This window comes from Camelus bactrianus, chromosome 19 (assembly GCF_048773025.1).
Source record: "Camelus bactrianus isolate YW-2024 breed Bactrian camel chromosome 19, ASM4877302v1, whole genome shotgun sequence".
Lineage (NCBI taxonomy): Eukaryota > Metazoa > Chordata > Mammalia > Artiodactyla > Camelidae > Camelus > Camelus bactrianus.
The window spans coordinates 38,212,375-38,225,576 of record NC_133557.1 but is presented as its reverse complement, the minus strand read 5'-3'; the positions used below and the strand labels follow the sequence as shown (position 1 = coordinate 38,225,576).

General features: G+C 44.5%; 1 protein-coding gene across 5 annotated transcripts in view; it reads right to left on the bottom strand.

The window, feature by feature from the left end:
* The window catches only part of BFSP1 (beaded filament structural protein 1), a 52,573-nt gene that overhangs the window by 21,658 nt on the left and 17,713 nt on the right, over positions 1-13,202 (bottom strand). For 3 of the 5 annotated variants that reach the window (XM_074347839.1, XM_045508682.2, XM_010972899.3), the window contains one exon: positions 781-841. The exons of 1 other annotated variant lie outside the window; for it this stretch is intronic. In XM_074347839.1, the coding sequence (XP_074203940.1) occupies positions 781-801 (21 nt within the window). In that variant the 5' untranslated portion in view covers positions 802-841. Of the gene's footprint in view, positions 1-780; positions 842-5,691; positions 6,549-13,202 lie in introns of those variants that run through there. One more of the 5 variants, XM_045508683.2, reaches the window with a different exon arrangement.

The following is a 13,202-nucleotide window of genomic DNA, read 5'->3' as shown; positions in this document are numbered from 1 at the left end:
CTGGGCATATACCCAGAAAAGATGAAAACTCTAATTCAAAAAGACATATGCACCCCAATGTTCAAAGCAGTACTATTTACAATAGCTAAGATATGCAAGCAACCTAAGTGTCCATCAACAGATGACTGGATAAAGAACATGTGGAGGGTGTGTGTGTGTGTGTGTGTGTGTGTGTGTGTGTGTGTGTGAGATGGACTATTACTCGGCCATGAAAAAGAATGACATAATGCCAACTGCAGCAACATGGATGGAGTAGAGATTATCATACTAAGTGAAGTAAGTCAGCCAGAGAAAGACGAATACCATATGATATCACTTATATGTGGAATCTAAAAAAAAATGATACAGATGAACTTATTTAAAAAACAGAAACAAACTCACAGACATAGAAAACAAACTTATGGTTACCAAAGGGAAACATGGGGGAAGAGATAAACAGGGAATTTAAGATTAACAGATACACACTACTACATATAAAACAGATAAACAACAAAAATGTACTGTATGGCAAGGGGAACTATATTCAATATCTTGTAATAACCTATAATGGAAAAGAATATAAACTAAATCACTTTGCTGTACACCTGAAACATTGTAAATCAACTACACTTCAATAAAATAAAGAAAAAGAAAATTGAAAAAAAAAAAAAGAGAGTGACAGGGAAAGAAATAGGGGAACCCTGAAAAAACACAAAGAGGAGGTGTGTTAAACAGTCATCGCAGCCATTTAGCACCATCTGGTCGGGAACCTACCCGAACCCGCGGACGGGCTCGGCTCACCTTGTTAAGCCGTTCGAGCATGTCTTTCAGCAGCAGTTGACACTGGCACTCATTTTCATACCTGCGAATGGGACATAAGGGGAGAGCTGGGCATCTTCCACGATCCCCACGTGTAGCTCACACCATCAGCATTCGATTTGACCTGAGGTGCGGACTACACCCTCTCTTCAAGGAAAGCAGGAGCTGATGCTACATTTCCAAGCCCACATCTCCCCAACCTTTATCCCAACAAGGCCCACGCAGGAAGTGCTGACGTGGGCACCGTGCCTGGGGTAACTGGGAGCAGTAAGTGGAACAGGAGTCTCCCAGCCTGGAGGCCCAGCCCCCACCCCCAGCACCCCTACCCCTCCACCTGCATCCCAGAGGACGAGGGAATTGTACCTCAGCACACCTGTAACCCAAGTGCAGCAGCCGCACAGAGACTGAGAGGCTGCCCTAACCACCTCCAACTAGCACCATTAACCTGACCTTGTTTGGATATCCCACGCTACGGTATTGATCAACGTGGGTCAGTTTTTCTGGATTATGCCATTTAATCCTCACAAAACCCTGGAAGACAGCTGTTATTGTTACCCCCGTGTGAAAGATGAGGAAACTGAGTTTGAGAAACTGGCCTGAGGCCTCAGCCGATGCCCCTGACACTTCACTTCATCTCTGTGGGCACCGCCCTGCACACCAAAGGCCTCCCGTGGTCTGGTGGGCAGGGCAGGCCAGATGGATCGGAAAGTCAGTGCCCCTGGGAGCAGCCACAGGCTCTGAAAGAGGGAGAGTGGGTACATATATACCCCCGCTCCCTCACCCTCAGCTGGGACAACGGAGGTGTGTTCTCCACACCACAAGTGGGCGCCACTGGCCACGATGGTAGCTTGCTGAATGATGCACACAGTGTCGGCTCCTTCCCTTCCTGCATCACTTCCTTGCTCCCTGACTGGTGCTCCCTGAGGCCACCTCCCAAAAAAGCTTGGCTTCTGAGGGACTCCAGACTAAGGCAGGGGTGGAGTCAGGACTCAGACATGAGTCTGACAACAAAACTGCATCCTGACAGCCACATCACACTGCCTGGGTAGAGCAGGGACACCTCCCAAATTTAGACATACACAAGATTGCACAGGGAACTATATTCAATATCTTATAATAACCTATAAAGGAAGAGAATCTGAAAAAGAATATATGCATATACATGTAAAACTGGATCACTGTGCTGAACACTGGAAACATTGTAAATCAACTATACTTCATTTAAAAAAATTAAAGTGGGGGAAGGTATAGCACACATGGTAGAGCATGTGCTTAGCATGCACAAGGTCCTGGGCTCAATCCCTAGTACGTCCTCTAAAAATAAATAAATAAGTAAACAAACAAACAAACAAACCTAACTACCTCCTCCTCTCCCCCAAAAAACTCAAAATAAATAAATAATAAAAATTAAAATAACATTTTAAAAACATACACAAGATTAATGAAGATACTGGGAGCAGGAGTGTTTTTTTTCCTCCTAGTCAGCTTCTTCCCTAGATTTCTAAAAAATGATCCAGATCAAGGAAGAAGAGAGACCCCGGGAATCATTTGGTCAGAATGAGTTTTCCCCCTAGAGGGGATTTTACCCCCTGAAGAAAGAGAGAAGGCCCTTCTCAAATGACAACCCCCCCACCTCATTCCCTGTAAGCCGCCCCCAATATCCTTTCTAACCTTCTTCCAGGAGTTAGAGCCCTTCACTCTTGGCTGCCGCAGGGCTGCCTGAAAGAGAGAACTACATTTCCCAGCCTTCCTTGCAGCTCAGTGTGGCCATGTGACCAAGTGCTGACCAATGGGATATAAGCATAAGTCTGTGGCCACTTCCAGGTATCTTATTAAGAGATGGTGTAGGTATGTCTTTCTGCATCCCTTTGTCCATCCTGCACCTGCATGGATGCCACCTTCTTGAAGGCCACACAAGGGGTGCCATACTGACCTGTCAGCCCAGCCCTTACACAAGAAAAGAAACAAATGTCCATTTTGGATAAGCCAATGTCACTTGGAGTTTATTTGTGGTTGAAACTAGTCCTGATTAGCGCTCAGCCCAACCCACAAAGCATTGCTTTCTGTGCTCCTGCACACCCAGGCCATGGGTCCATGTCAAGGACTTTACACTATGAGAGGTGCTGTAAAACCATGCCTCAGAATTAAAGCCCTGACCTCAGGGTAAGTGTTTCCACCTCTAGAGCAATCTACGAAGCTCAGCTAGTAACCAGTAAGCAGAACACGTTTGCACAAGTTTTACGTTTCACACCAGGATGTCACATTTAGCAATTTCTTTTGTGTGGCTCTAATGGAGCCAGAAATAATTTTTTAATAGTTAATTAGCTTTAAGAATAAAACTGTTAACAAAATCTAATTTTCTCATTACTTTTTCCTGCTAGAAATATCCAAGAATTTCTGTAGTTCAAAAACATATTGGATAAACAACATGTTAATGTGATTTTCGTACTGTAGACAAGCCTAGATATTATATTAAAGACAAGTGATTTCATTATAAAGAATTCAAGATAAGAATTCATAATATATTCATATAAGTGAATTGATAACATGACAAAAACACTTTGGCTTCAATCTGATTGTTTTATAGAATTATTTGGCTTTCAGCAATTTGGATAATTGACTATATTCATCATTGTATTTTGGTAGTTTAATTTATTTTTATTTTTATTTAGCTTTTATTTTCTTTCGTCTTTGTTTGATGTGCTGAAGACCTGATTTTGAAATTATTCAACTATCCAGGTAAAGAACATGCCAAGCAAAACTGCATGTACCTTCCCATTTCTGCATTATTTTCACCTGGTTCTGGCTAGTCATTGCCTCACCTCTGGAATAAAACCAAACTCACTATGTTTCTCCATGCATGTAGACAGGTAGGATTTTTATAATGATTTCAAATCCCAAAACTCCAGTCAAAATATCAAAACTTCTCCAAGGCAGCAATGGGAGGGAATAAATTAATGAAAATTATTAAATAAATCACACAGCCTGAAGGGATGGCCCCATGATGGACGTACAACTCAAAAACCAAGTGAAATCAGGAAAACTCAGCATGGCCACTCCTTCAATGAGGGCTCATGGCAGTCATGCTTGCCCAACCAAATCACCACATACTGTGGCCTAAGGACCAAGTAAGGGCCATGTGGGGATCTGGGGTGCCCTGATGACCCATGGAGCTGCCCTGGGTGTCAACCAGCATCCACTTCCCTTTGCCTTAGAGAACATGAGCTTTGCATTAATGAAGTCCTATCTCTGGGCCTCACTCCAAGGAGTCCAAAGAATGGCTTCTCTCCAAGACATCGTGTTCCGGAAAGAGTATGGGAGTAAGGCGAAAAACCTAAGTTCAAGTCCTGCCACCTCAGGCCCTCACCAAACTTCAGTTTTCTCCGGAAGGGCTGTAGGAATTTTCAGATGCTTTCTTCGAGCTCCCAACCTACTTCTATGGATCAAAACTAAAAACAGAAGCAGTAATGGAAATGGAATTGATGGTTATGATCTGATAAATACACTCAGTACACAGTGATGAATAACCTGTCCACAACTGGGATTAAGAACGTGGAACTCAAACATAGAGCACCTTTGGAGAAAATCCTCTGGCTACCCTAGACCAGAGGTTCCCAAAACCATTTGTTCACTGGAATTGCCAGTAGAACTCACTAAACATGAAAAACCTGGGCCCTACTTGAGGTCCAAGATGGGGCCTGTGCATCTGTATTTTTAAAATTAACTCATATAATTTTTATACGGATAAATCTTATACATGATTAGAGAATTTTTTTAATGACATGAAAAGATGTTAGGTCAAAAGTCTCCCTCTCACCTCTGTTCCTACTCCCTTATCCCTATAGGTAACCAGTGTCATTATATGTTTGTGTCTGTGACCTCTTTTTCCTTATGCCAGCAAAAAATCTCTATTCTTTCCCCTGTCTTTTTAAAATGAATCATAATAACACACTGTTTTTTCACAATTCCATAGTATTCCACTGCGTGAAGCACAGTTTTATAACCTGATTCCTGTTAGTTGCATTTAGGTTGGTCCCAGATTTTCACTACTGCAGATCACGCTGCAGTGAATATCCTTGTGGACATGCCTTTTGACACCTGCTAGGGGATCAGAGAGTAAATTCCCTGAAGCACAAGCTGAGTCAAAGCGCACATCCATTCAGTATAACCTGGAAAGAGGCTGACAAATTTCTGAGCATCTTTTTTCTTTGAATAGCTCTTCAGGTGATTTTAAAACATGATTCAGGCTGTCAAAACGGAGGACCATGCCCAGGATCAGAGTCTCAACTTCAATGTTTAACTTCTTAAACTACGAATCACCTGGGTGCCTTGTTAAAATGCAGAGTCTGACTCGGGAGCTTGGGGGGTGGGCCCAAGAGTCGCCATTTCTAACAAGCTCCTAGGTGATGGCATTGCTGTTGGTCCTTGGATCGCACTGTGCCTGGCAAGACCCTAGTGGACACATGTTGAAACACGGTCCAGGTGTGGCTGTGATGTGGCGAAGACTATTCGACATGCTCCAGACTTGAATCCCAGTCTCAAGGGCAGAAGGGAACTTTCTGGGGACAGAATAAATATCTTGTTTTAGTAGTTACCTGGGTGTCTACATTTGCCAAAACTCACTGAACTAGGCACTTAAAAATCTGCATTTTATTGCACGTCAATTATATCTGGATTGGAAAATATATTAAAAGTAAATCAGGCCATTTCATGTAAACTGTGAAGTCCCATCAAAACCGAAGCTATCCTATCTTAGAGAACTGCACCACGTGCGTGCCCTCTGCGGGCATGAAGTCCTCGGTCGCCCCGGGACCAGAGATGGCCCTCCCACCCCGGTGGCAGCGCGCCCCCGGACCCGCGCGGCCTGCGTCGCCCCCCGCGGCGGGCGCTTACTTGCTGCGGAACTCGTCGAGCGCGCGCTGCGCCTCTGCGCCCTGGCGCTCCAGCCGGCTGCGCTCGGCCGCCAGGTCCCGGGCGCGCTGGCGGTTGCCCTCGACGTGGCGGGCGAGGGCGTCCTCGGGGCCGGCCAGATCGTCCAGGCGCTGGAAGGCGTCCAGCTGCCGCCGGAGGACGGCGTGGCGCTGCTCGAGCGCCCGGGCCCGCTGGACGTGGGCGGCCACGCGCTCGCCGAGCCCCTGCAGCGCCGCCAGGCTGGGCGCGGCGGCCCGGCCCTCGGCCAGGCTGTCCGGCTCGGCGGAGCGCTGCGCCTCCTCGGCGCGCTCATACTGCTCCTTGCGGGTCTGGAAGACGTAGCTGCGCCGGTACATGGCTCCTGTGCGGGCGAGCGCGCGCAGCCGGCTCCCGGGGGCCCCTCGCCGAGCCAGCAGCCCGCTAAATAAACATCGGAGGCCCCCGGCACGCCGCTGGGACGTTCCAGAGCTGGTCAGCTGTTGCTCCCGCCTCGGGAGGAATAAAAGAGCGGCAGGCCGGCTTTTGTGCGCTGGATTAGCGGCCTATACAGCTCTGGGGGTTGGAACGTTAAACTGGGCCATGAGGTTTTTGTCCCGTGATTGTTCAAGCCTGTGGCTTTACGATTCAGTGGAGGGGCAGGAGGACGGGAGGGGCGTGCCTTTCTTTTGACAGTTTCCACTGGGAATTGTGAAGGAAGCCCAAGGGAGCTTGTTAAACGTGGACTAGCTCGAGAGCCCAAGGACCCGTCTCTTCATCTCTTCTCTCTCAGTCAAGCTCCCAATCCTAGAACTTTTTAACATCATTTTTTTTCTGATTGCTTAAGCAGTTCTTTTTCATAATTACATGACATTCAGGACCCCTCCTTACATGAGGGGTTCTTAACCATGGATGCAAAATCACGTGGCACCTCTCGATAAACTGTGAGGTGGTAGCAAGTAAGCTCTTACTAATAGTTGTGCATGTTTGTGACGAATCTCTTTTTTGTACAATAGCTCAGAAAACAGTTGCATGGTCGTCGTCATTATAAAGTTCCCCTGCCTCTCATGAATTCTGACATCCTTTCTAGAGTAGGAATTACAAGGAGAGCTCTGTCAGGACATTGACATAATAGAATCTTTGGACTCAGGAAAAAAAATCCTTACAGCCTAAAGATTTAATAAGTTGGCCAACTCTCAATTAGAGAACACAAAGGAAATGTTTTGCCACTATGTTTTATTTTAATTTGTATTATGTAAATAACAGAACTAGGCTTTGACCAGTTTAAAAGTAAATTGTGGCTCTTGAAAGAAATTAATAGCATTTGATGAGAATGTTCCTAAATACATTTTTTCTATCTCCAGTTTTAAAAATCTTTATCCAAAGGCTGTTTTTTAAAAATAAGAATTAGCAATACCATATAATTAACAATGCTAGGGATAGCACATAATATACTACAAATCAAAGGCATAGTTATTAAAGATCAAGAAAATTACAAGGATCTTTGTTGGGCTTATTAAGGTTTATTATTTCTCAAAAAAGACTGTAAGATAATGGATTCGGTCTGGAAAGCATCTGTATAAGGTCCAAAGTTGTGCTGATGGTGTGGTTATCATTCTATTTTCTTTTCTTAAGCCATTTAAAAATAGTTTTTATGATCAAATCAAGGAGCACTGCATGAGTAGTTTCTATGATATGACGCACAAGTACCATGCTGATGGCATGGTGCATTGGTTTCAGGCTTCCTGGAGAGCAAAACCAATGTAGACCAAGAGTTATAAAGTCATTCATTCCCTTTGACATCATGTATCTGTCAGATATTGCTGCAGAACAAACTGACCCCCAAATTAAGTGGCATAAAGAATTATTTATCACTCCACTCCCAGGGCTGCAGTTTGGCTGGATAGCTCTCCTGCGAGTTGCAGTTCTCCCAATCAGCTGGGACAGCTCTGCTCCAGATGTCTCCCATCCTCCTTAAACTAGCAGTGACAGAGGGCGAGAGGGAGCCCAGCCACACAAGCTGGTCCCAGGCCTTTTTTCACATTGTGTACACTAACATCCCCTTGGTCAAAGCAAATCACACAGCCACAGCCACAGTCAAGAGTCAGCGAAGAGGCACGGCCCACCCAAGGCCATAGCAAGGGTGTGAGTGTAACTCTATAATCATCCTGGAGTGAAGCACTGGGACCAGCAACACAGTCTAGCACATATAGAAATACAATTTGAGAAAAAACATCAAATCCCAGACACCTAACAAAGGAAAAATTATTATTCCAGTTTAATCCAGTGGAACACACACTTAGAAAATATCTACTCACAAAAGTTCTCGAGGAGTTAACTACTGAACAAGGTCAAGTCCCTACTATTAAGAGGCAGGTACTACTCAACTAATTAAGACACAATGAAATCTTGGGTAAGTTCTAAAACGGAGATCTTAACAAAATGCTGTGGTTGCATCAAAGAAGTGGCAATGGGCAGTGCGTAGGTAGGTAGAAGAGTTAGAATTCCAGACAGAACAGCATAAAGGAGGTATAAGCGCGGCACAGGGGGCTGTGTGCTCCCTGACATGGTGGGGTTAAGCCCAGGCGGGGTGGCTAGGAAGGTCTGGAAAGGAAAGTTCGAAGGCTTCCCATCAGTTGTAGTGGACTGAACCCAGGCATTATCTCTACTCCTCCCCACAAGCCCCACCAAAAATGGCAGCAGAGATTTTTTTTTTTTTTAAGATTAAAACTCCACAAACGTAGGAAAGAAAAGATTACAGTGGACATAGTATGTCAACAAATTTTGGGGAGGCTGACCAGGGAGAGATGAGTGGCGACTGACTTAGCACAGTGGAGAAAGCAGGCAGCTAAGTGCCTCAGAGGGGAATGGGAGAGGAAACAGCTGGTTTGTGCGAGGCAATCTCAGGAAAGCTTAGGAACCTGATGTACCAGACATGGCAGAAGGTGGGGGTGAAGAGTAGTGTTACTCAGTCCGAACTCATACTGTTCACTGCGCAAGAGGCCATAAAAATCTAGAGATGAGATGCTGGGGCAAAGAATATTGACTTTATTTGGAAAGCCAGCAGACCAGGAAGATGGTGGATCATCTTACTCGAGTTAGAATTCAGGCTTCTTTTATACTAAAAAGGGGAGGGAGTGTGGCTGGTTGTTGCAAACTTCTTGGTGCTGGAATCCCTCCTTCTTGCAGCTGTCCGGGTAGGGCCTGGTCACAATGTTCCTATAAACCTCCAACAGGACAAATCTTGTTCCCTGTTCTGCAACTTTTTATCTCTATATGAATGGAAAAGTGTTATACCTTTAAACATCAGAGCTTTGAGAATGAGCTGTCCTGTATTTTTCAAGCTATCGGCAACATTCCTTTACAAAAGATGCAGAGCCAGTATGACTCAGCACAGGCAACAGAGCACAAAGGTTAGAGCTAAAGGAACAGATCCAGTATGGAGTCAGGTTTGTTCTTCTCTGTTGCAGTAGAGCTGAAACACTTGAGGGTTGCCTGACAGTCTTCATAAGAGCAGTTAGAATTTCAGATTTCCTATCCCATCCTACACAGCCAGGCGACTGCCCAACAGGAGACATGGAAATTATTCTCTGGTGAAATTGAACGAGAGGTCTTGAGTTCAAGGTTATCAGGCATGACCAAGGGTAGGATGAGGCTGGACTGAAACAGGGGGTTAAGGAGCAGATGTACAGCAAAAGTGGAGCTGTGCCCTCCCCAACTCCCATTTACCACTTCATTCCCAGGATGCTGGTCATTTGGCAGCCATGTCCCCAGGCAGGAGATTTGAGATTCTTCTCTAGAGCAACTGAATGACTTTAAAGAAAAGAAGATCTCCAGATACTGAATTTGGAATGTTGACTGATTGGTTTGGCGTTCGAACATGTGTTGCAGCAAAGTGTTATAGCTCAGTGTTATAGCTCAGTTGTGACAGCAACCTGGATCCTGGTGAGAGGCCAAGCAGCACTTGGAGGGTTAGAGAACTCAGGTTTATTACACCTGGGGGCCCAGAAGAGTTAATACTCCAAGCTCTGAACCCCATCTGTAGGTTTACACAGGCTTTTATAGGCTGCGAGTCTAGACTTCGCAACATCATATGCAAATAAGGTGTAACAAAGTGGACCAATCAGGAATGAGCTTTTTAGAAATGGACAGTCAGGAGTGGTAGAAATGGACCAATCAGGAGTGGGCGTTATGCAAATGAGGTGTTACAAATGGACCAATCAGGAGTGAGCTCAGGGAACCAATAGAATCTTAGGGGTAAGTTTCGCTTTCTTAGAAGGAAGCTGTTTTACAGAAGCACAAATGTGAGATAGTGCTGCTGGGCCAGGGAACCAGATGGCGTTGGCAGAAAAGTAGTGGCCCTGCCTATGGGTCCTGCTGGTCTTTTCATGAAGCTTCCCACCTCACATGGAAGATGGTTGTGTGGTCCAAGGTAATTCAAACCCAAGCTGTTGATCAAAGTTTTATTTGTTACAGTACATAGTTTTTAAACTTTTTCACTTAGCTTTTTGTTTTTGAAACTTAATGTTTTTCCCTAAAAGTATAGATTCTTTAAGATTTGTATAACTTACACTGTCCTGTAGCAGGACTGTGGTACTATTATGATACCCTGCCTTCACCAGATGACATTATTAAAAGTGTAAATGTAAGAATTTTACTACAGTTTTCTATAAAGATTTTAGTTTCCTATAAATCTAATATCCTATAAGAATTCTTATAGATTCTTATAAGAATCTAAATATAAGAATTTTACTATAGGGGGTGTCATCTCCTATGAGAAGAGAGACTAAGGTGGTGTAGTTAACCCTTCTCTGCAGGACATTTGGCTGGTTTGTGACTTTGGAATCTGCTCCTTAATTCTATTTTTTAATGGCTATAAAATATGACAGCTAGTTCTAATCCACAGCTGGGTTTCCCTTCTTCTTGGTTAACTTAGTTCGGGTTCCCCCAAAGCAGACCCTGAAACAAGAGCTAAAGTGCAAGTCGTTTATTTGGAAGATGATCCCAGGAAGCACCTGCAGGGAATGCAAAGCAGGGTTTGTGATGACAGCAAGTCCGCAAGGTGGGGAAGTGCAGTTTAATCCTGCTGGAGACTCTGGGAGACAGACAGCTTAGCGCAGACATCTCGCAGCCTCCCGACCCACAGGTGAGGGAGCCGGACACTCACTGACCCCTCCCAAGGGCTGTTGAGGACTGATCGCAGGTGAACTTCTGGCCTGCCCCAGGCATCCGAATAGACTCTGCATGGACTAGGATGGCCAGACAAAGCTCTGCAGGAAAGAGAGGCAGCTGTGGGCAGTGGGAAACGGGCCAGCAAGCCCATCACTTTGGTAAGTGACTTAACCAGTCTGGTCCCAGAATAGGCACTGGTAAAATGGGAATAATCACTTACAGAACAAGGGTCACCACACATCCCAGTTTACCTGGGACAATCCACATTCACACCCTTGGTCTCAGTGTAAGAATAGGGTTCTTTCTCAAGAGTATCGTGGTTTGTCTGAGAACACAGCGTCTCCTCCTGGCCCGTGTGAATGCATGGCCTGAATCTAATCATAAGGAAAAGCCAGGCAAACTCAAAATAAGGAACATTCTATTCATAAAAATAGAAGAGGACGATATTCTTTTAAAATGTTAGTATCATAAAAGGCCAAGAAATGTAGAAAAGTTCCAGATTAAAGGAGACATGACATCCAAAGGCAATACTAATCGTAGACTAGAGGAGAAAAGATGCTCTAAGGTCATCACAAGAGCCATGGGCAAAATTGGAAGATGAACGATAGACTAGAATTGTATCAATGTTAAATTTACTGACTAATGACTGTGACACAGTTAAGTAAAATAATACCTTTCTTTATTAGTAGAAAATTTCCTCTGAAATACTTAGGGGTAAAATGCATGATGTATGCACCTGATTCTCAAATGATTTAGAAAAAAATTACACATATAAATATATTCATAAACATACACATTAAAATACATGGAGAGAGGAAGAGAAAAGAAATGGGGCAAAACAGTAACAATAGGTGAGTCTGGGTAAAAGGTATATGTGTGTTGCTTGTACTGTTTTGCAATTTTTTTTAGAGAGTTTGAGATGAGTTTCAAAAACATTTGTTAAAAATGTGATCACATTACACATTAAGCACTTTGTAGTGCAGGCGTCTAAAAAACATGATTTGCTTTTCTTTACAGCCGTGTATCTGTGTAATAATAGCAAAGAGAGGGTGAGGGACGGAGGGGAAATGGTTGAGCTGAAACTGTGCAGAAACAATAGGAGAAAGTGGTCTATAACCATTGACCAATTGTAATCATGTGGAATATGTGATGACATGAGTGAAAATGTTTGTAACAAACATGAAAGGGAGCAGGAAAAAAAAACTACCAGATGCATCGTGATTACAGTCATATGAAAACATATATATAATTAAAAATTAGTGTCATATACCAGGTTTTATGTTCATCACATCTTTTTATTTCTATTTAAAGTTTAAACATAAGACACTTTTAAAAATTTTAATTAACATTTGCATCCACTGAACACATGAAAAATAGGCCTAGATGGTTTGCCTTTTAGTCAAGTTCATATTCTAGACTTTGAGGTCTTCCCTGAGATATGTTCTGAGTTTGCTTTGGGCTTTTTACAGGCATAAAAGGTAGACGAGAGAGGAGGGGTCTCTGCTGACTACTAGTGTGTGACCTTGGAACAATTCAGTGGACCCATTTTCTAAACTGATGGATTTGAGCTAAAGACTCTCTAAGATCTTCTTGTTTCTTATAGGCTGAACTGTGTTCTCTAAAATCCCTCTGTTGAAACCCTCGCCCTGCCCCCCAATACCTTAGAATGTGACTGTTGTTTGGAAATGAGGCCTTTAAGGAAGTAACTAAAGTAAAATGAGGTCATATGGGTGAGTCCTAATGAGCTATGACTGGTGTCCTTAGAAGAGGAGGTGGGACTCAGGGAGGTGCAGAGAGAAGGCACAGGCAGAAGACACAGGCAGAAGACAACCACCCACACGCCAAGGAGAGAGACCGCAGAAGAAGCCAGCCTGCCGACTCCTCCATCTCAGACTTCTCGCTTCCAGGATTATAAGAAAGTTAATTTCTGTCGTTTAAGCCCCCCCCCAGTCGGCGGTACTTTGTTACGGCACCCTAGCGATCTGATAGATGGCTCTCGCATGCTGAACCTGCACCTTCTCCTTTTATGGCCCAATCCTTTTCCCAGGACAAACAAATGTCTGCCACAAGAGGGCCACGCTGCCCTAAGAGTGAACACCCTGCCTCCTGGCCCCCAGGGCGATGGCGGATGGGGCAGATGGGTGCAGAGATGTGCAACTTGAAGTCTTTCCACCAAACTGGATCAACTCGAAAGGCAAGTCATCCTGGAAAGGCTTTTATTGAGTAAGGTGGCCAGGAACCCCAGAGGGAAAGGGCAAGACCCTGACCTTCCAACCCCTGCTGCCTTAGACTGGCCTCTCCATCAGCTGTAAAGCAGGCTCTGTAAGTCAGCGTGACGGGTGACA